A 24,213-nucleotide genomic window follows, 5' to 3' on the forward strand; every position below is an offset into this window, starting at 1 on the left:
GAATCCCCCTAGCAAGTACTAAATCAAATCATCCGTAAATCACGGTATCATCATTAAAAAAAAAACGAACTAATGAATTAAAAAGTTCTAAACTAACCTGAAGACGACGACAAGAGCTTAAGTTACAGCACCACGCAGACATAATACCAGCATAGCTGGTGTGGAATTAGCCACAAAAAGGTTTCTGCAACATTGCGCAACCACAAAAGAATGGTAACGACCTCTCCAATATGGGATAATGCATCAGCCTTCTACTGTATTTACTATTGTCGTCTTTCACAAGCACACCCCGAAAAGTTCCAAACTGGATAGATAGATGGACCCCAGACCAAAAAGGCTTCCCAAACTGGATGGCACCTTCGAACGCCCATCCAGTTCCATGACAAATCGGGGCTGAACTAGTTTCGGCTTGAACCATATGAATGTTTCTGTCAAGCTGTCAATATCCAATTATGATGCCACCAAAAAAAAGAACAAGTGGAACTTTGATGAGTTTCATGTGTGCAAGGAATTTGGGACCCTTAATTCCAGGTCTGCTCAAAAGCTAGGCGACAAATTTAGTTTTTCCTCTTCTCCATGTGCAGTTCGGGAGAAAAACACTCTCTTCAGATACTCTTCCGATGCAGGCTTCTGTGGAACCGTGCTTGCAAAATGCTTTCTGCTGACATGGGTAGCCACCTTGAAAATGAAATTCTGCTTATAAAGCTGCTGAAGCTGCTGCCAACTGGATCTTCTCTTTGAGATTTTGAGCAACAGCGTCAAGGAACTCCTCCGTGTTTAAGTAAAGTTCCCTCGATAACCTGCAAAACACAAAAAGATCATATTTCCAAGCAGCAAAATAAAGAACCACATAGAACTCAGGTTGCTTTTTACATGGAGATCAGATTTCTTTAAGCCATGAGAAATGTGACCGACCTGGAATTGAAATATATACAGGAACCGATCATATGCTAATTATTCTAAAAGGCAAATCTCAGTTGACGCTTTAAAAGATCCGGCATCAAGCTCAAGTCAAAAATGAAAGACAAGGTCAGGCAATATGCACTGCAGATTCACATGACAATGGAGGCCAAAAAAAAAAAAAAAAGATTTCTAGGGGCTCACATGTAAATTAGATAGCGAGTCTCGTTTGAGGTGCACTACACAGGACCTCTTATTGGAGGTAGCAAATGAGCTTTTAATTATTATAACCACAACTTCTACAACAAAAGAACGGGCGTCTTCCATACTTTTGCATGAAGTTATGTAAAACTCAACTGTCAAGGATAATTTTGCCCAAACCACCCAATTGATTTCCATTTTTGCAGGCTTGGCCAGCACTCTTTTCTTTTCTTTTTTTTCCTTGGGGCATGAATGACCCAGCTTTGAAATTTTCCAACAACTTTGTCTGTGGCCCCAGGGATATGCTCCTGCTTTTGAATGTGCATTGCTCACTCAACAAATATTTTCATTTTTTCACCAAAAATAAAAAACAAATATGTACATTTAGCGTTAAAAATGTGCATTCATATATAAAAAATATATGCATTCATTATCAAAATATGTGCATCCTAAATCCATTCAAACAAGTGGTATAGTGCGCCCACTAGGGTAAGGGGCAAAAGTCCAAAAATTTCAAACCTATTAGGGGAAAAAAGGAAAAAGAATAGAAGTGATCCACTGCAAAAAAGCAAATAAAGTGAGCCATCTATGCAAAATCCATATTGACAAAACACAAGTATTAGACATATTAGAATTTGCTTAATAGGTTATTTTTTGATTTACCTGCTTAAGATTTACTAAAAATATTATACCAAGGTCAGACAAAACACTCATCATTTCCATTGCTCTCACTCAGATCACTTTTTTACAGATGTCTTTTTTGCTGAAAGATCATGAAATTAACATCTTAAGCATAAGCACGTACCCTTACCTCATTAAGGGTCTCAAGATTTCAACTTATGGCCTTTAAACAATTTTTAGACATGTTCAAATGTTTCCAAAATTTAGCATGTTCCCCGCATCCCATGGACTAGGAGCATTATAAGCAGACTACCGCAAAAACAGAAACATACAGGAGATGCTGGCAAGCATAATTGTATTCACTATTCACTAAACAGATATCAGAAACTAAGAAAATAAATCAAGCAAAAGTTCATTACTAGATAGTAGATATTAGAGTAAAAAATGAACATATGGGGCGAAAAGAATAGAGAGAGCATAACAATGAGAAAATACTGACTTGGGACCATGGACAAGAAGTGCAAGATCTTTTGTCATTTTACCAGACTCCACCGTTTCAATACATGCAGACTCAAGCTTCTGAACAAAGTCTAGCAACCTGTCGTGTTTATCAAGCTTTGCTCTGCACAAAAATCGATCAGAGTTTAAAAAGGGGAGTAATCACCTAATGGAAGCACATGGTAATGAATGCAATTGTCATTTCTTCTGCGTTCAAAAAAAAAATGTAAGATCCTGCTGATGCCACCAATGATGAAAAGATTACACCAACAGCTACTACATGTTCAGGTGCCATAATCTGATTCCCCTAGCAGTACTCAAACATTAAAGCACATAGGTGTAACTTAGACAAACTACCTCACATCAAAACCCTTTGAAAAGTTAATTTTATATGGTCACCATCCAACAGTAACAGATACCTGTGAGCAAGTCCACGTGTCCATGCAAATATGGAAGCAATGCTGTTTGTACTAGTCTCCTGTCCCTTCTGATATAACCTAAAATGTCGTGTCACAGTCCCATGAGCTGCTTCAGCTTCCAGTGTTTTCCCATCAGATGACAACTGTAAGAAATTTAGAGCATAGCATTGTCATTGCTATTTATGGCGTCCAGTCAAAATATAAATAATATTAACTAGAGATTATAAGAACCGCATATTTGGTAATTACCAGCACAGACGTCATTAATCCTAATGAACCAAAGCCTGCATCCACCAATAATTTTTAAGAAAGAAGGATATTTAAAAAAAATAACTAAAAAAATCAATTTGAGCATTGAAGATAGAGAGGCTAATTTTTTTGACCATAATCATGCAAAAAGATTGGTGCAGCTGAACCGGTATCGTGCCACCGATTCAGCACGGTACACATAGTACGGTGTGATGGTTCGTACAATATGGCATGCCGGTTATTTTTTAAAATTTTTATTTTTAAGATTTAATGAACAATAATCAATTTTTTTATTTTTTTAAATCATTTAAAGTCTAAATTGATGTTTCTTGATATCTTTTGATATTTTTATCATCCAATACACCCTCTTGATGTTTTTGAGTGACTTTTCTACATTATTGTGGCATTGTTCTTAAATAATGCTACCTTAGAAAGGCAAAATTTTGGCAAATCTGATCATTGGATTTGTTACCCCAGCTATACCTTTTGCATGAGCATCAGGCTGAAACTAAAAGGTAAAGAAAAATGCCAGCAATCCTCGCTTTGCATGCCAGAAGAAGCAATATGAAGTATCTTAAAATTAATTATTAAAATACAAAACACACAATAATACAATCAATTAGATGTATTTAAATACAACATACATATCAATATCTAAAATCTCGTGGAGTGGCAATATTTCGAGATCATTAGCATAGTTAGAAGGCACATCAGCCCATCCCTCTAACCAAGCGGCAATATAGTCATGTACGCTCATTCATAAGGTATGCGCTCTGTGTTATAACTAGTCTAGGATCTTTCATTGAAGCTCTGATTTTAGAAGGTGTCCTCTAGCTGGTAATATGACTGTAAAAAGGCCCATTTGAATATGCCGACAGCAAAATCCAATCCGTAAGGTGCTCTGGATGGCATAGGGTAGAGCCAATGGAAGAAGATGCCTCATACGCACACTATTCATATTCGTATGAATCATAAGCTGTCTATAATTGAGGGCAAGGTTCACCGTCTTGATCCCGAACCCCGTATCGATGCCACACTAGCACAGTGTCGGTATGGCACGAATTTTTTTTGGCGTACCGAATAATGGTACGCCACCCATATCTCAGTACCGAACTGATACGGTACAGTACGCTCCAACCGCTTGATTCGGGCTGGTACAACATACCATAGTTAAGGATAATAGGAACTAGCATGCAACTCAGAACCTGATACATCTATGGATCCTACTTTATATGCAAGGTCATATGCAACTACATCGTGTCCTAAACAAGCTCGAAAAACTCGCCTCATGTATGCAATCATATCCACACGGACTCTACCAGATCGTGCATCGTAGTTTCTGTCCTGTGTAACGTGTCAACTGAAACTCACTCATGAATCGAAAACCACCCTCCTTCCACTCCCTCCCTAACTACCAGATCTATGATCACCAGATTGCCCTGGTCTCTGAGTTTGAGTGAACTAATTCCTCCACTCTCTCCATCGGGGTTGCAACTACCTTTCATTTTCTTTTCCGGATGCACTGAGCAGCTACTTACTTTTCTTTCGTGCTCCTTTCGTATAGCTATGCTGGGATGATGGATGTCACTCTTCCAACTAAGTCGACCGAGTAGCTTACTGGCCCCGTTTAAGCAATTCTTGGTCATATCGCTAGAAGGATATCTCAGACATAGAGTCATGTGATGATCGGCTCCCCACTAACCTCTATGGTTGCAACTAATCAACTGGATGCATGCGTCAAATGTAGTGATCTACCCATTGCTCTGCATCCGCCCTAGCCTCGCTAGACAATGTGGAGAATTTCTGGCTCATCGAGCTCCGACTCTTGTTGCTGACCCACAAGCCATCCGATTATGAGATCATCCTCATCTTGCACAAAAGTATTATAGATTGGATTTATGTACTTCAACTCCACTTCCTTGTGAATGCACTTTAGCCTCAAACTCAAATTGTAGTGGACATATACGAGCTCATTGAGACGCCTCTATGTCAGACAAATCCTCTACTTGCTGGGGATGAGAGCAAATGTAGACCGGCTGCACTTATAACTACTCAAGGAGAAAGGATCTTGATGGCTAACCCCTTAAGATATCTCGCCGACAAACCAAAATGAATCTGTCATTTAGCTGCAAAGCATAAAAAAAATATGGAAGATAGTATTATATTAGTAACTCTAAAACGCCAAGTAATAGTTATCGTCCATATCTAATATATCTGGATTCAACGCTTTCTTATTTATGATAACTGTCGAGACTCCAAGACTGTCAGTGTCCTTCCTAAATATTTTCGTTTGTGAAAAAAAGACATGATATAATATGTTGGTGATTGAAGACACGAGTTATATGCATACCACTTAAGTTAACTTACCTCTTATAAGACCGCAACTTCTAGATCTAGATCCATCTTATAGATTATATTACGCAGGACGACCAGAATTTCCTCGTCCATATCAATCCCAGTTACAGTAAACTAAAATCTTGTGTTCAGGTAGTCACCAATAGAGTTTGTAATTGTTTTAGTTACAAGTACAAAAACAGTCAAATTTTTAATGTTCTCACTTACCTGCCACATGCAACTTTCTACCCATCTAATAATTTCCATCTTTACTCAATAATATTAATGGACTCCTACACATCCTTCGGATCTGACTTTCTGATATGATTCTTTGCCCCTCTCCATCATATATATATATATATAGAAAACCCATCTGGAGGCACTTGTTACTATCCACGGTCCGAAGCACTTCATATAATGTCTTGATAGTTTTCACTATCTTCTCAACACGCTACCAGAACGTCTGCCTCATCACAAAGTTCTCTACATGGCTCCCCTCAATGCCAACCCTCACAAATCTACTCTTCTGCCACTCAACACGAACAAACTGTTGGGAATTGTGTCCCAAAGCCAATTTATTAGTTGTAAAAAATTGAATTATGTATATGTTTTATTAAAATGAATAAAAATTTATTCTGGCAATTTTCTATTCATCACAAGTGTTGCATCTTCAAATTGAACTCCTGTGTATTGTGATGAAGTCCTTAGGACTAATTTAGTGGATAAAAGAGGTTTTATCAGTTAGTCCTTAAACCAGTTCGCGACCAAATGACGAGCTGTCAATTGGACGATAGCTATGTCAAGTATAGGTCGTTGTGTGCCATTTAGTTGGTTGTCCTCTTAAACCAAGGAGTGTGGAGACACTGTATGGCATACAGGTGAGATGTAGGAGTACATCGTCACTGAATAGTGACTCACCTGCGTAGCACTCCACTGTCGGGAGTTAGCTCGTAAAACGTATGGGCATAAGTACCCCTTAGACCTGAGACTGTCACGGTGACTTGCAAGCAACTCACTGTACTTAGGCACTGGATGACCTGAATTTCTAATTCAGGAATCGGAAGGATGCTGGGTGCAGTCAAGTACTCGCGAAGTCTGTGTATGAGTCAAGATGGGATTGACCGCTTCAGATTTTAGGAGTTGATGTCTCACTGTATTTCAATTCAGTAAAACCTTGGCCAGGGTAAACCAAGTGATAAGTCACTTGATTTGATTAATTGAAATACACTATGAATGACCGGACCCAGAGTTCGACAGTCCACTCTGAGGTCATCTTGAGCATCGAAGGTCATAGGGATGAATTATGCAACAACCATACGTCTAGGTTCTTGAATGTTGCTTTGCATATTTGACCTATCCGGACGTCGGGTATCATTGCTAGATGGTCACCTCGATTAGTGCATGGAGTAGTCCATGTACTACCGGCTTAGTGTTCGAACCTATCGGAGTCACGCACATTAGTCAAGCTAAGTAGGAAGGTCTTGACCCAATTTAATTAAGAATTAAATTATGGGTCATTTGGAATTTGGCTCTGTCTATGCTCAGCTAGCACTGAACATGAGGTACATGCTAAATTTCATGGATGAACAACTAATTAAGTCTGTATTTCGGGTCAATCAAGTTTTAATTAATATAATTGAACTTGATCAGGACTCAATTGTTGAGATTGGATTTGATTGGGTCTAAATTAGTGTAATTGGGCTCGATCATGATTTAATTGGGATTTAATTTCGTATTTGTTCTGATCTAAGTCGGACTTGGATCGAGCCGAAACTAGACCCAATTGAATCTCCTATGAGTCAGACTCATGTGGAATTTTTTCGGGTCAAAAATTCATTCAAATGGGCTGCAAATTTGGTTTAGAACCAAATTGACTAACTTATGATCAAATGGGCTAACCCATTTGTATCACAAGTTGACTTTTCCCATTTAGAGTGGTTGCTGACCGTGAATAAATCCCATGGACCCGTGGACCACTCCCTTCACATGGACCCTTAGCACCTTTTTTGTGAGTCGCGACTCACCTGGGACGCATGAAACAGAGCTTCTCTGTTTCATGCGTCCGCAACCCTTCCGACCGTCGATTGCGCGGCCAACCGGCCTCCGGCCAGACGGCCGACTGGACCGGAATGTGCGGTTTTGAACCGCCAACATTCCAGTCCAGTTTGATTTTTGAAATCCAGCAATAATTGACATTAATCACTGTTTTATTCCACGGTTGTTTTTGAAACAATCGTTATCAAATTCATTCATATTTGATAATGAATGAATTCAATAACGCTAGACCATTTACGCCTCTTAACTCCTCTCAGCGTTGGCCTATTTGTAGGCCACCGTTTCCTCTCGAATGGAGAGAGAGAGAGAGAAAATTTTCTTGGGAAGAAAACGTGAGACAGAGAGATAGGTTGATTCTGTGAAGAAGAAGAAGAGTGAGGAAGGAGTTCCTCTCTCTCTCTGGTGGTTTGGAGTTCGGCCCAGGTCCGGCGTCCTCTCCTCCCTTCCATTCCTCTGTGATCAGGATCAAGAGACGGGTGTCTCTTCGGCCTAGGCGTGCTGTGAACAAACGGGAGAAAGAAACCGAAGAAAGAAAGAAATAGGAAGGTCCTTTTTCTAGTTTTCCTTTCTTCCAAAGGTCCTTTTGCAAAAGATTGTTTTGCACGAGTAAAGACATCATCCAACCTTCTTGCGAAGCTTGACATGCGTGCGAAGTAGAGGGCTTGCAGATCCAGGCCTTGCAGAGCTACCTTCAGGGATCTAGATCCAGATCCAGATTCAAATTACCTCAACCAACTTCCGCTACGGGCTTGAGGTAATTTTACATAAAAGTTAAATTTAATACTTATAATTGTTATAAATAAAATAAAAAAATTTAAAACTGATTTTTCATGCCTGGCGTTCGATTTTATCGGACAACTCGGAAAATTTTTCCTACAACTGGTATCAGAGCCAGGTTGGCCGATGGAATTGGCCTATAATATCTAGAATTATGCATGATTTAATTTTTAAATTTAGATTAAATCTAGATTTATTGATAAAATATCAATCTTGTGCTGAATTATAAGGTTGTCCTGCTACAAGGTTAACCCCTTATAGTGAAAAGGTTGTCCTAGCACAAAATTGAGATAAATTTGTATCATAAAATAAATAGTTTATTTTTGTGAAATTATGCATAATTGATGTTTATGAAATTTCAGTTTTAAATTTATTATGGCCACAAAATTTAAATATAAATTGTTTATATTTGGAATAAATTGACACCTTGAATCCATGATCATAATGCATTTAATAAAAAATTAAATGTTGAATTTAAAATTTAAAATTTGAATTTCAAATAAAGATTTAAAATTCAAAATTTGAAATTCGAATTAAAATTTAAATTTGAATATGGGATTTGGGGATGGGTTAGCACAATCAGATTAGTTGACTAGGTTAGACCTACTCATGAAATCAAATTGAAATGGACTAACTTAAGAAACATGATTTAATCTAATCAATAGTTGAACTAGACTAAATCAAGGTTTATAAAATGATCAAACTCAATAGTTGTAGTTTATCATATCCAAACATTTCAATTGGATCTGATTGTGGCTTAGTGGTCGAGCCCGAGTTCCCAAGGATAACTTAAATCAACTTGATAAACCAATTGGTGTCTAAGGTAAGTCGGCATTTGATCATGGTTTTTAATTGGGGCTACCTCTTACCTGGCCAACATAGTTGGTGTCTAGGAAAGAGGTTAATGGCGTAACCCTCCCATGATCTCTCTTACCTGGCCAATTTGGTCGATCAAGTTTTGATTAAGGTACCTTGAGACTTGGCACTCACCCATGCCATTAAGAAAAATCAGTGTGACTGATTTAGGTGTCTAATAGACCAATAAGAGCTAGTCCTCTATATGATTTGGTGAAGTCAGTGGGAGGATTTAGAATTATCGGTCAGTGTTACATATCATTTAAAATCCTCTAAATTATTAGGTCCTTAAAATGATAAAGTTATATAGATAACTAGATCATAGCCTCCCATTAAGGTGAATGATAATGGGTCCAATATTACAGTTGAACATGCAGGACGCTTCCGTCTGGTGTTCCTCTGAATACTGAAATTATCCTTCGTTATATGATAGCTTTTTGAGCTATCTAATTGTGATTAGGTTGGCCGAGCCTTCCTCGGGCCTGATTATACATTAGGTAGTGTCATCGAGTTAGTTCATTAATGGTTGGACCTAACCAGGATCTTCAGTGGAGGCCTCCGCCTACTGATTACCACCTGGGGCAAAATTGATTACTAGAAATTGGTTAGAGAAACAATTGGTAATAGACCTACCCTTAGATGCAAATGGGTTGGTCGAGCCTTCCTCGGGCCCGTATGCAGTCTATGCGGATTCTAGTACTCACTAGGAAATTAAAGTAATTCCTCGAATTAAAGGTAGAGGCTATTAATTCGATTAAAATAGTGGGAGAAAACTTTTGACTAAAGTCCAAGTCTTTAGGATTAAATAAATCATATACTGATTAGTTGGATTTTTCCTTTATTTTTCAGATATGGCTAACTCATTGTCCCTCCGAACACTATTAGACAATGATAAGCTTAATGGACCTAACTTCGATAGCTGGTATCGAAAGATGAAAATAGTATTAGAGCACGAGCGGATCCTGTATGTGATATCGGATCCTGCACCTGAGGAACCTGCAGCCAATGCACCACGTGCAATCAGAGACGCTTATCAGAAGTGGCTCAACGATCGCACTACAGTGCGTTGCATCATGAGGGCCTCGATGAATGACGAGTTTAGTCGTAAATTCGAGGAAGCGCAGCCAGTGGAAATCCTTCAAATGTTGAAGGAGTCTTTCGGCACACCTGATGATGTTGAACAACATAAGACCTCCTGCGCTATATTCAATGCCCGCATGAGGGAAGGAGCATCGGTCACCGATCATGTATTGTATATGGTCGAACAAATCGATCGCCTAAGTAAACTTGGCTTTCCTTTGCACGAGCAATTGGGCAAGGACGCCATTTTGAACTCACTTCCCAAGTCCTACCTGACCTTCCTTAGTCATTATAGAATGACTAAACCTGAAGTATCCTATCATGGTTTGCTAGGTTTACTGCAGACCTATGAGAAGGATCACCAACTCAAAAAGGAGTCGGTGAATGTGGTAGGTGGGACTTCTGCAGGACTTTCTTCCTTTAAGAAAGGAAAGAAGAAGAAGGTGCAAAAAGCTCGTGCTGGGGTCTCTAAGCCCAGCCAGACTAAGAAGCGTAAAGCCGATAAGAGCAAGGCAGAGTGCTTCTTCTGTAAGAAGATGGGTCATTGGAAGCGGAACTGTCCGGCTTACATAGCGTCCCTTGATCCAAACAGGCCTAAGAAGAAAAAACAGCAAACAGTTGCTGCACAAGGTAATTATATGATAACACCTTGTAATTTTTCTATTTATGATTCTACTGCTTGGGTATTGGATACCGGAAGTCCAATTAATATTTGCAATTCATTGCAGGGACTTCAAGTTAGTAGAAGATTCAAGAGTGGCGAAAGATTCCTGAACGTTGGAGATGGAAGATCAGTTCCAGTCCTAGCTTTAGGAGTCATTGAGCTTGTTTTTGAATCTAGAGTAGTCATATTAGATGATTGTCATTATTGTCCAATATTTTTAATGAATGTCATCTCTGTAGGCCTTTTGGCCAAAAATGGTTATTGCTTATCAATAAAAAAAAATTTTTGTGATATCATTTTGAATGGTATTAAAATTTTTCGTGGACAATTGAAATATGGCATTTATACTCTATCACTACCTGTGAATGTAATGTACACCTCTAATAAACGCCCTAAGTTAGATAATGTCAATGAAGCCTATTTATGGCATTGCCGGCTAGGTCACATAAATAAAAACAGGATAAACAGGTTAGCCCAACAGGGCATTTTAGAAATCAATGATTGTGAATCATTGCCAACTTGTGAATCCTGTCTTCTGGGTAAGATGACCAAGTCACCTTTTTCTGGAAAGGGTGAACGAGCCAGCGATGTTCTTGGCCTCATACATACTGATGTATGTGGACCTATGAACGTAAGTGCCAAAGGTGGTTATGCCTACTTCATAACCTTCACAGATGACCTATCCAGGTATGGGTATGTCTATCTGATGAAGCATAAGTCGGAATCATTTGAAATGTTCAAACGATTTCGTAATGAAGTAGAAAAACAGACTGGAAAGAGTATTAAGATCCTTCAGTCAGACCGAGGAGGAGAATACCTTTCCGGTGATTTCTTGACTTATCTAGAGGAGAATGGGATTCTCTCACAATGGACCCCTCCAGGAACACCTCAGCACAATGGTGTATCCGAAAAGAGGAATCGAACTCTGTTAGACATGGTTCGATCCATGATGGGGTTTACTAGTCTGCCTCTATCTTTTTGGGGTTATGCTTTAGAGTCTGCGTGTATAATACTAAATAAGGTTCCAAGTAAGTCTGTTGAGAAGACTCCATATGAGATATGGATTGGGCGTAAGCCGACACTTTCATACCTTAGGGTTTGAGGATGTCCGGCTTATGTTAAACGTTCTCAAACTGACAAACTTGGTCCTAGGTCCGATAAGTGTTATTTTGTAGGGTACCCCAAGGAAACTAGGGGTTATTACTTCTACCTTCCTAATGAACAAAAGGTGTTCGTAGGACTTAAGGCAACCTTTTTGGAAAGGGAATTCCTTAGTGAAGGAATTGTTGCCTCTAAGGTTGAACTTAGTGAAGTTCAGCAGGTGGAAGATTTAACACAATCTACTGAACCCACAGAACCGGATTCAATTAGATCAAACCCGGAGCCCAATGTAGAAGCACCATTAAGGCGATCAGGTAGAGTACTGCGTCAAGTGGATAGATACTATGGTTTCTTGGTCCAAGACGCAGATCCCATTGAGCTCGATGAGAACAATGAAGATCCGATCACCTATATGGATGCTATGCAGAGGTCCGACTCTGAGTTATGGCTTAACGCCATGAGATCCGAAATGGAATCCATGGAAATCAATAGTGTATGGACACTAGTTGATCCACCCGAAGGGATAAAACCCATAGGGTGCAAATGGATCTTCAAAAGAAAGAGAGGCGCAGACGGAAAGGTGGAGACCTATAAAGCCCGTCTGGTTGCCAAGGGGTATCGTCAACGTTATGGCATCGACTATGACGAGACTTTTTCCCCTGTGGCAATGCTAAAATCTATTCGGATCATGCTTGCTATTGCAGCATATATGGATTATGAAATCTGGCAAATGGATGTGAAAACAGCTTTTCTAAATGGAGAGCTGGGAGAAGAGGTGTATATGATACAACCTGAGGGTTTCACATCCACAGACGAGTCCAAAGTATGCAAACTACAAAAGTCTATTTATGGACTTAAGCAAGCTTCTCGAAGTTGGAACATACGTTTCGATAAAACTATCAAAACGTATGGCTTCGTTAAGAACGAAGAAGAACCTTGTGTCTCCAAGTGGACTAACGGTTCAGTGATCACATTCCTTGTCTTGTATGTGGATGACATTCTCTTAATTGGAAATGACATTCCTGCATTACAGAATGTGAAACTCTGGTTGTCATCACAGTTCTCCATGAAGGATTTGGGAGAAGCATCCTACATCCTAGGGATGAAGATCTATAGAGATAGATCTAAGAGGTTGCTTGGATTGTCCCAATCCACGTACATCGACACTATGTTGAAGCGGTTCAACATGGAGAATTCCAAGAAGGGCTATCTTCCGATAGGCCAAGGAATTTCTCTCTCTAAAAAAGATTGTCCGACAACTTCCGAAGAGAGAGAGCGTATGAGTAGAATCCCATATGCTTCTGCAGTAGGTTCTATTATGTACGCCATGACATGTACAAGACCGGATGTTGCTTACTCACTAGCAGTAGCGAGTAGGTATCAGTCTGATCCGGGTGAGAACCATTGGAAGGTGGTAAAAATCATCCTTAAGTATTTAAGAAATACTAAGGACCAATGGTTAATCTATGGAGAATCTGACTTAAAACTTGTGGGGTTTACAGACTCTAGTTTTCAGTCAGACCATGATGACAGTAAGAGTATGTCTGGATTTGTGTTTACCCTGAATGGAGGAGCAGTCTGCTGGAAAAGTTCCAAGCAGCATTCAGTAGCCGATTCTGTATGCGAAGCAGAGTATGTTGCTGCATCAGATGCGGCAAAGGAAGCTGTTTGGATCAAGAAGTTTGTAAATCAACTTGGTGTTGCTCCCTCAATCAACGGTCCAGTTCTTTTGTATTGTGACAATACTGGAGCCATTGCACAAGCAAAGGAGCCAAAGTCTCACCACAGGACCAAGCACATTCTGCGTCGCTACCACCTTGTACGAGAGATCGTGGAACGAGGTGACGTCAATCTTCAGAAGATCGATGGAAAGGAGAACCTAGCTGACTCATTCACTAAAGCCCTTTCTGTAAAGGAGTTCGATTATCACAAATCGAAGATGGGTATAAGATACTGTACAAATTGGTTTTAGTCCAAGTGGGAGTTATTGGGAATTGTGTCCCAAAGCCAATTTATTAGTTGTAAGAAATTGAATTATGTATATGTTTTATTAAAATGAATAAAAATTTATTCTGGCAATTTTCTATTCATCACAAGTGTTGCATCTTCAAATTGAACTCCTGTGTATTGTGATGAAGTCCTTAGGACTAATTTAGTGGATAAAAGAGGTTTTATCATTTAGTCCTTAAACCAGTTCGCGACCAAATGACGAGCTGTCAATTGGACGATAGCTATGTCAAGTATAGGTCGTTGTGTGCCATTTAGTTGGTTGTCCTCTTAAACCAAGGAGTGTGGAGACACTGTATGGCATACAGGTGAGATGTAGGAGTACATCGTCACTGAATAGTGACTCACCTGCGTAGCACTCCACTGTCGGGAGTTAGCTCGTAAAACGTATGGGCATAAGTACCCCTTAAACCTGAGACTGTCACGGTGACTTGCAAGCAACTCACTGTACTTAGGCACTGGATGACCTGAATTTCTAATTCAGGAATCGGAAGGATGCTGGGTGCAGTCAAGTACTCGCGAAGTCTGTGTATGAGTCAAGATGGGATTGACCGCTTCAGATTTTAGGAGTTGATGTCTCACTGTATTTCAATTCAGTAAAACCTTGGCCAGGGTAAACCAAGTGATAAGTCACTTGATTTGATTAATTGAAATACACTATGAATGACCGGACCCAGAGTTCGACAGTCCACTCTGAGGTCATCTTGAGCATCGAAGGTCATAGGGATGAATTATGCAACAACCATACGTCTAGGTTCTTGAATGTTGCTTTGCATATTTGACCTATCCGGACGTCGGGTATCATTGCTAGATGGTCACCTCGATTAGTGCATGGAGTAGTCCATGTACTACCGGCTTAGTGTTCGAACCTATCGGAGTCACGCACATTAGTCAAGCTAAGTAGGAAGGTCTTGACCCAATTTAATTAAGAATTAAATTATGGGTCATTTGGAATTTGGCTCTGTCTATGCTCAGCTAGCACTGAACATGAGGTACATGCTAAATTTCATGGATGAACAACTAATTAAGTCTGTATTTCGGGTCAATCAAGTTTTAATTAATATAATTGAACTTGATCAGGACTCAATTGTTGAGATTGGATTTGATTGGGTCTAAATTAGTGTAATTGGGCTCGATCATGATTTAATTGGGATTTAATTTCGTATTTGTTCTGATCTAAGTCGGACTTGGATCGAGCCGAAACTAGACCCAATTGAATCTCCTATGAGTCAGACTCATGTGGAATTTTTTCGGGTCAAAAATTCATTCAAATGGGCTGCAAATTTGGTTTAGAACCAAATTGACTAACTTATGATCAAATGGGCTAACCCATTTGTATCACAAGTTGACTTTTCCCATTTAGAGTGGTTGCTGACCGTGAATAAATCCCATGGACCCGTGGACCACTCCCTTCACATGGACCCTTAGCACCTTTTTTGTGAGCCGCGACTCACCTGGGACGCATGAAACAGAGCTTCTCTGTTTCACGCGTCCGCAACCCTTCCGACCGTCGATTGCGCGGCCAACCGGCCTCCGGCCAGACGGCCGACTGGACCGGAATGTGCGGTTTTGAACCGCCAACATTCCAGTCCAGTTTGATTTTTGAAATCCAGCAATAATTGACATTAATCACTGTTTTATTCCACGGTTGTTTTTGAAACAATCGTTATCAAATTCATTCATATTTGATAATGAATGAATTCAATAACGCTAGACCATTTACGCCTCTTAACTCCTCTCAGCGTTGGCCTATTTGTAGGCCACCGTTTCCTCTCGAATGGAGAGAGAGAGAAAATTTTCTTGGGAAGAAAACGTGAGACAGAGAGATAGGTTGATTCTGTGAAGAAGAAGAAGAGTGAGGAAAGAGTTCCTCTCTCTCTCTGGTGGTTTGGAGTTCGGCCCAGGTCCGGCGTCCTCTCCTCCCTTCCATTCCTCTGTGATCAGGATCAAGAGACGGGTGTCTCTTCGGCCTAGGCGTGCTGTGAACAAACGGGAGAAAGAAACCGAAGAAAGAAAGAAAGAGAAGAAAGAAAGAAATAGGAAGGTCCTTTTTCTAGTTTTCCTTTCTTCCAAGGGTCCTTTTGCAAAAGATTGTTTTGCACGAGTAAAGACATCATCCAACCTTCTTGCGAAGCTTGACGTGCGTGCGAAGTAGAGGGCTTGCAGATCCAGGCCTTGCAGAGCTACCTTCAGGGATCTAGATCCAGATCCAGATTCAAATTACCTCGACCAACTTCCGCTACGGGCTTGAGGTAATTTTACATAAAAGTTAAATTTAATACTTATAATTGTTATAAATAAAATAAAAAAATTTAAAACTGATTTTTCATGCCTGGTGTTCGATTTTATCGGACAACTCGGGAAATTTTTCCTACACAAACATCTAATGCAAGCATGCTTTCCTCTCAAGAAGGCTATCATGCGTCATGTAGTTAGTAGCAACCATATCACAGTTGATCTAAAGATCTCCCCCATGCGTACCTCCTTATCAATGATAAGACCCATATATGGTTATAAATAAATTTGGTGATAGATTGGGCTATCTCCACTATCTACTGCACCCTCTTTCCATTCTACATCAAAATGAGGTCAATACAATGTGCAGCACATGAGGTTTAGAAAATGTGGCCACAGTTCCATTTAGATCTTCCTGGCGATCTTATACTATAGCCCATTATCAGTGATAATCTACACCCTGATCAATCACCTTCAAAAATCTAAGGATACACATGGCGTCTTGCACATGATCGGAAGCATCAACTAATTTCTAGAAGAAAACCTTCATGTCACACTATATCAATAAGTTAATGATGCTTCGTCTGACAGGACCGATCCAACCATCACACATCACTGTCAGTCCATATATGGGACACTTGCTCTGGTACGAAGCAATCCACTTTTATAGCTCCTTGTTGTTGCCAAAAAGCTCACCATAGATGTCCTACGATCCTGAAGGAGCTACACCCGGACCAGCAGTCTGTATAAAGAAAATAGCATACCTATAGTACGTGTCACTTGCCATATTCACTGAATACAACTAAAATGGAACCGGAATCCAATAACACCCACATATCCTCCTTTTTATCCTTCTTCAGCAAGGTGTCAATCCTCTGCTGCTTTGAATTTCTATGGAAAAAGGCATGTAGATCTAGATCATGGATAGTGGCTCCCAGTAGAAGCTCTCTGAAGGACTTCTTGCTGTTAAAAGCCTCCAGCATGAATGCAGTACAGCCACTACCTCTACTGACAGCCTCCTTAAAGAGGTCTTTCTAAACTTTGGATCTACCTCGTCCATCCCAAAATCAGAGCTCAACTAGTATTGTGAGGGTCTAAATCAAATCCTATGCCTGACCACCTCATCCTACTGCACCTTATGCATGATCACCTCATCCTGCTGCCATTGATTCAAACTCGTCTGAATGGCAATCTGGATCTATACCTCATCATCTGGAACGGAAGCCTCATCTCACTTCCTAGAGCAATAGAAATGTGGCTCTACTACTCGATGGTCCATCTCCGCCTTCTTTTAGGCAACCCCCTCCTTCGCTGCTCTGAAATCAGTATAGTGCTTCTTCATTAGCTATCGAACCTCTTGTGGGCATTTCCAACACAGATATATCGAAATAACCACCAGCCAGGTGCTGCTTCAACCTGATTATCCCCCCTTCCTTGAATTTTATGTTGCACCAATTGCACCTCCAATGATGCCGATCCAAGAGCATTTGCTCATGATCCCAACCAACATCATGCTTTGAATCCTTCTTTTTCCTCGATGGATCCATTACTATAGATTTATCGAGCACATACTAGTTTATTAATTATTTAAAAATAGTAAAAATTTGTTATGATAAAAATATATTTTCTGCTACAAAAAATACTTTTTAATCATCTATGTAGTACTGAAATTCATATTTTTATATTATTTATGTATTATTAATAATGTTTAAATTAAAAAATAACTTTAAATACCAAAAATTTAGAAAAATACGATTTCTACTTCCGAAAATGCCTATATATTATCTAATACATAGTTGTACTATAGATACTACATATATATTTTTTTTCCATCCGTGAGCATACATCAAAAACCATTTATTTTTTAATTTTATTCAAATTTGAGCCTAAGCAACTGTGCACACGACCGCGTCCAAACTCGAATAAATGAACACCAAATTTAGATCGAGAATAGCTTGATGCCCCTAAACAAGCTACTAATTTTACAGCTATTTTTTGGATTTTATTTTATTTCATAATTTTTTAATCCAAAATATATATTTTTATTTAAAAATTATAGATTTATATTAAATTAAAGATTTGTCTCATGATGTAGATCATCCATATATCTATAATGCATCATAAAATCATACTAAAATCAAAAATTTCGACATGATCTCTTATTTTCCTACTTTTTGGTATTTTTGACAATAAAAAAAAGAAATAAGGAAAAAGAGAGCCACCTTAAGGGGGGGGACCGGTTCATATTAGTGCGAACCGAGTTGTTCGCATCGGTTCTGCTCCAAACCACCCAATTCGAAGCGGTTCTCTTCATTTCCCCAAAAACAGGGTCTAATCATCCCAGTTCTGTCCTGATTCGATTCGCCCGGTTCGAGACGGTTCGATATACCATACATTAGATAGTAAAAAGGACATCCTAGTGAAGAGGCTCCCACCACTACAGGTTTGGGGAGAGTAGATGCACACAGCCTTACGCCGCATGCGGAGAGGTATTTCTGTATCTTGAACCTGTCACCTAAGTTAACGTGGAGCAACCATACCATTACGCCAAGACCTACCCTCGCTAGACTTTAGATAGTACCAGAACTAAATGATTTATATTCCACCCATTTATAAGGTGACACTATACATGCACCTACATGTGCATCTAATTTATTAAAAAAACTACCAAGTTAATGAGGAATATCTGTACAGCAGCTTATTAATGATTTTTATGTAACGATATAAATATAAAATTAATGGTTTCCTCAGAAAAATTTTGATTTGTAGTGGTTACTGAGGTACTAAAGACAAGACAGAACCTTGCGCAAGAAAATCACTCTGAACATCTCCATCATAGTTTTTGCAGGCCCACACGTAGCCACCATCACTTTTCAAGGCATAAGCCACCATGTCATCAATCAGCCGATGCTCATACCTGAAATATCAACTTATCAAAAATCATTTGAAGATATTCTTTCCAGCAAAAAAAATATATATTCGATCAGCATAAAGGAATGCTTACCAAATAGAATGTTCTTCAAACTTTTCCTTCCATTTCTCTTCATATACCTCCTGAAATATGTCCTTAAACCTATAACAGCCCCAATATTTACAACATCAATTGTAACTTACATGAGCATCTAGATGCACACCTAATTTGTCTAGAAAGGAAATGGATAGTTTGTGCTCTATATCACATGGTTATGAATGCACGGTTCATTCACAATATGAATGAAGAAAGAATATGCAGTCATAACTAATACACAGAGAACGGAAAGCAAATAAAAGAACTCTGCAGCTTTTGGAAGGCACAAAACTTTAGCAAGTTTCCTTCTAATAGGCATATTCCTGCAAATAATACCAAAATCCCAACAAAAAGAAAGAACAGTGGAAAATAACAAATTTTAAAAGTGTGAGCTGCGTTAGTAAGTACAGGAGAAAATCACTTGGTAGTACCTGCAAATGGCAAATGCGGATGCAACAACCAGATAAAAGCAGCCCAATGTTTAACAATTGAAAAGAGGAGAAAAAATATTTACAAGTTGGAATTAAAACCAGAGATGCATCATGTAGTAAGAAAAAATACCTGCCATCATATTTCTTGAGAATGGTATTTTTCGTACTCAAATAAAGAGGCCATTTTTTGGAAAATGCCATTGACATTGATGACTCAGCAAAAGCTTGAATAGACTGAAAAAGATGAACTTTTGGTTAAAAAATGATGAAACAGATGAATGTTTTTTCTTGATAAGGTTTGCAGTGGCACACCTCATCTACATTATACATAGCTAATGCAATACCAGGCCCTTTAAAATCATAAACATTCAGCTCCACAGGCACATCTCCATCCTCTGGGACTGATTCCATCACAAACAACCAAGATATAAAGCATCATAGGAATCAAACAGCAAAACAGTTAACGAGCTATCCTGGATAGCTCAGTAATAAGTATCAGAGCTCACCAAAAATCATTTTAAGCCTTCCTGGGCCTTTAACAATCATATCAGTTGCCCGATACTGATCTCCAAATGCATGCCTCCCAATACATATAGGTTTCTTCCAACCTGCATGTTTTATGGCCTGAGCTGTGTCCAAGAGAAACTCAAACATTTTAGCTCAACAGCATGTAGTATGTCAATTTACCTCGAACAATTCGTGGTATATTGCGACAGAGAATTGGCTCACGAAAGACAGTTCCTGAAAACAAACTAGATTAAGGAACATGTAGTTATTAGAAAAAAGCTTACATGAGAAAGAAACCATAGAAGACATTCAGCAAGGATTAAAGACATTTGAGGGAACTGAGACTCCATTAAGTTATTTTGGTAGAAAATCTGATTTGCCAATTGATAACCTCATAAGCTTCCGAGGCATACGACAACAACAGGAAAAAAAGTAAGTGGTATATAAAAGTACAAAAGAAAAACTGACTACCAAAATTCACTTATCCATCTCTGTCCAAAAATTCACATCACGAGAAATAGCATGATTATAGAAAGAATCATCTTACAAAATCTTCATAAAAAATATGCATTTTCAAACAAGAAAGATGGCTTAATTAAGGGCACCATCTTTAGCCCACCTACCTCAGCATTTACCCCCCTATTGCATCATCTTACGCATTTTTGCCCCTTCAAAAAACCACATCTGATGCATACTTAAAAGCTTGCCAAAAAATTTAAGCATAATCATGACCATCAAGCATTAAACTTGTCGTAAAGCAGACCTAATTTTTCTTTAATGCCCAGATATTATTTTCTAGTTACATAAAACTTGAACAGTGCATCCTTCATCCAACAAGCAATAATCTTATTCAATACAACCTCATCTCACATTCCCTCATCTCTAACCATAATCAACTCAGGGGAAATTATATCTTTGGGCAAGAGCAACTGTGCTATAACTAAATAATGTCTGAAAATTAACAACGTTGCCTTCAATATGGATCTTACCTAATTGTTTCAAAAACTCAGACTTCCATTTCACATTATATAGGTATTTCAGCATGCAAAACATTGGGACGGCAATCTAGATATATACCACAAATTCATTCCTTATGACGATATGTTACCACTGTTATGAATCTTATGACAAGCATCCAAATAAAGGCAAGTATGCAAAGCAACAGCTATGAATTCTTAAGAAAACAATTTGCTTAATCAATAAAACAATTCCTGAAAAATGTTCATATTACAAATTTTTTTTTAAAAAAAGGAAAAAAAAAACATGTAAACAAAACAAACCATTTAAGATGTTCCTTATTGTGCCATTGGGGCTCCTCCACATAGAGTTGAGCTTAAACTCTTTCATCCTAGCTTCATCTGCATCGTAATTATAGAGAAAATCGTATCATAACTGAACCATGTATCACATATTGCAGTCAGATGTTGATGGGTTACAACAATGGTATTCAAAAAATAATTTATACATTAACATTAAGAATAAGCTGGGTCTAATTTAATTAACTGAGTGCCTGTGAATCCTTTAAACCAAGAGAGAATCTGAATTCTCTGTAAATAAAATTGCTTGTCAGATTTGGTGTCTATACTGGAATCCTCCACATGAGATTTTTCTAGAGTATTATGAAGTGGAGCTCTACCGTGCCTTCATCTATCCAAGTGAGTGAAATATCACATGGAGATTGATGTTGAAGATAGTATTTGCACAAACTATGCTATTCCTTGCTTTTATTCCACAATTTTTTGAAAGCAAAAAAAAAATGTTTTATTCCTTAGTTTATTCCACTATTTTTTGAAAGCAATAAATCTTTGCTTCCAAAAGCTCTAAAGACTTTGCAAAGAATTTCAGAAAACAACCTCTCTTTTCAAGACTGTGCTCTGTGCTCTCCCTATTCATCTTTCTTTCTTTGTCAGCAATCAAAGAAACGGTCTGCATGTTAAAGGCCTGTTTGCTATTGCTTTTGTTTTCAAAAGCCCAAGAAGAAAAATTAACTAGGCCAAACAGCATGCATGATGAATCCAGGAGTGAAGGTTGGCAACAGCAAAGTTTGGGACCTATTCTAATGCATTTTCTCCATGTTGTACCCGCTTTACTTCTTCTCGTGAAGTAGCACAATCCTTTTGTATTACAAGCTATATCATCTTGTGCACATCTTACATTTTATGATCCAAATCTAATTATTTGATATTATCATACCATAAAACATAAAAAGGAAAACACTTGAGCAATAAAGCAATGCATCTTTGCTAGTTAATAGTTTGAAAATAAATTTATTTGTAGTGTTTGTAGTAAGGAAAGGAGAATTGGAGCTTTCTATAGTTAACATGCCTTATTTCTTATATGTCATCATACTTCTAACCCAGGAAATAAAGGCACAGTAAGGAGGGAGGAGGCATAAAATTCTCTACCAGGAGTTATTGTTGCGCATTTGACAGCAACATTATACCTGTACAATGCAGGGGAAAAATTTACATATTTGTAAAGAAGATTTAAAAGATATGAAGACCGAAAAGATGCAAATGCTGCAAATCAAATTACACAGTTGGCATGCATGTCTATAATTAAGATTGAGGAATGTTAATACTGCATGACAAATGAATATTCAATGATCGATATTGAACAAGAGAAGAATGATCTTGTAGAGAAGATTTAAAAGAAACAAAGATCAAAAAGATGCAAAGTTTGCAAATAAAATTACATGTTTGGCATGCATTTTTATAATCAAGAACGAGGAATGTTAATACTGCATGACAACGAATCTCCAATGATCGGATTGAATGAGAGAAGAATGATAGAGGGGGTCAGTGCCGTAAAAATTAGAAAAATTTGTTCGCAACCAAGTTTCATAACCAACCCAGAATTCTTGAATGGCTAAGGTAGATAGATTGTCTAGAATCCAACGTCATGTGCTTCTCTTATTGCAATAGAACAACATCCAATACCATGAAATAAACAAGAAGTTGGGGGGAGGGGAGGTGGTGGCAAAAGAAGAAAAAAGAAAGAAAGAAAGTAAAGGGGGGGAAAAAAAGAGAGGTAAAGAAGCTCACTTGAGGGTGGCTTCGGCGCTTTCAACTGTAACCCTGTCATCGGTGGCATCACGATTGAAGATCCCCAGATCAAAATACTTGATATCCAAATCTAAATGCGGATGTATAAGCTGCGATCAAGAATCGAATACGCATCCATTAGAAAGGAAAGGGATACATAACGCCGTCCCCGATATCAGGAACCCACCAAAGAACGAAAGAGTCACCTTTTCCTTGATCATCTTCCAGATGACCCTCGTCATCTCATCGCCTGGGAAGGAAGGAAGGAAGGAAGGAAAGAAAGAAATATTTTACTCGAGGAATGGTATGGTTCTAAAAGCTGCATTTGAAGAAAGAGGGGAGGTGCAGGGTTTAAGGAAGCGAGGGTATCACCATCCATCTCGACGATGGGGTTCTGGACTTTGATCTTATCCGCGGTGGCGACGGAGGACGCGAAGCAGCGGAGGGAGACGTCGCAGCCGAGGCGGCGGGAGGGAAAGGCGAAGAGGACTCCATCGAAGCGCCTGGGTCCGGAGCGGGGCGAGGCGGAAAGACTGGAGTTAGGGTTTCGGGGGAGCGGAAGAGAAGAGAGGGAGGAGGACAACGAGGAGGAGAGAAGAGCGGTGGGGGACGGCATCGCAGCCGCACCGAAGGGGAGCCGCTGCATCGCCGTCGGGGGGGTCGCCGAGGGATCCGACGCACCTGCGAAACTAGATAGATGGTTGGGGTCTGACCGGCTACAGACCCGGGCAACGTTGGGCTGAGCCCAGGGATTTCAACTTTGTATGGGCCAGAGTAGAGGGAATCTACAAGCAAATTAATTTGAGAATAAGGCCCAGTGTGATGAGTACTAGCTGGCTCCTCGTCTGATTCTGCGTTGCTTGTAGGAGGATTTATGATGGATGCATCAGGTCCTCCTCCTCCTCCTCCTTTTTTTTTTTTAATTTTCTTCTTTAATTTTTTGGGGGACTTTTTTTTATTTTATTTTCTGCGTTGGGCCAAATTAGACGAGCAAATAGGTTGGCCCGACTAGATGATCGGCTGGGTCAGACTGTCTACCTTCTAGTCCGTGGGGTTTTGGGTTGGCCTACGATTTAGAATTTGGTAGAGCTTGTTCTAAGTGGGGCCCTGGGTAGTGATCGGCCTAACAGGGAGGCTGGCCCATTGCATTCATTGCTCAACGCGCATTATGTTCGAGACACGCACAACCCTATTCAGATCGTAGTTATCCTAACACATGCCGCATTCC

At 39.2% G+C, this 24,213-nt stretch overlaps 1 protein-coding gene across 1 annotated transcript; it reads right to left on the minus strand.

Annotated features, from left to right (window-relative positions):
- Nucleotides 1-137: 137 nt before the first annotated feature.
- LOC103723130 (isocitrate dehydrogenase [NADP]-like) lies at nucleotides 138-23,697 on the minus strand. Its single transcript, XM_008813950.4, has 15 exons — nucleotides 23,358-23,697; nucleotides 23,192-23,235; nucleotides 22,986-23,095; nucleotides 22,347-22,384; nucleotides 21,222-21,299; nucleotides 20,122-20,175; nucleotides 19,941-20,042; nucleotides 19,747-19,835; nucleotides 19,565-19,668; nucleotides 19,001-19,069; nucleotides 18,798-18,913; nucleotides 2,889-2,923; nucleotides 2,640-2,782; nucleotides 2,222-2,344; nucleotides 138-800 (listed from the first exon to the last, which is right to left on the minus strand). The coding sequence occupies exons 1-15, from the start codon at nucleotides 23,629-23,631 to the stop codon at nucleotides 698-700; spliced, it is 1,482 nt and encodes a 493-aa protein (XP_008812172.2). The 5' UTR covers nucleotides 23,632-23,697; the 3' UTR covers nucleotides 138-697.
- Between the last annotated feature and the right edge of the window lie 516 nt (nucleotides 23,698-24,213).

Source organism: Phoenix dactylifera, chromosome 15, assembly GCF_009389715.1.
Source record: "Phoenix dactylifera cultivar Barhee BC4 chromosome 15, palm_55x_up_171113_PBpolish2nd_filt_p, whole genome shotgun sequence".
Taxonomy (NCBI): domain Eukaryota; kingdom Viridiplantae; phylum Streptophyta; class Magnoliopsida; order Arecales; family Arecaceae; genus Phoenix; species Phoenix dactylifera.

Coding starts and splice junctions, on each gene's coding strand:
- LOC103723130 (XM_008813950.4), bottom strand. CDS start 23,631: ATGCAGCGGCTCCCCTTCGGTGCGGCTGCGATGCCGTCCCCCACCGCT. Junction 19,070..19,564: donor CTCAAGAAATATGATGGCAG/GTATTTTTTCTT, acceptor GGGCTGTTATAG/GTTTAAGGACATATTTCAGG. Junction 801..2,221: donor CTTCTTGTCCATGGTCCCAA/GTCAGTATTTTC, acceptor TGTGTTTTGCAG/GTTATCGAGGGAACTTTACT.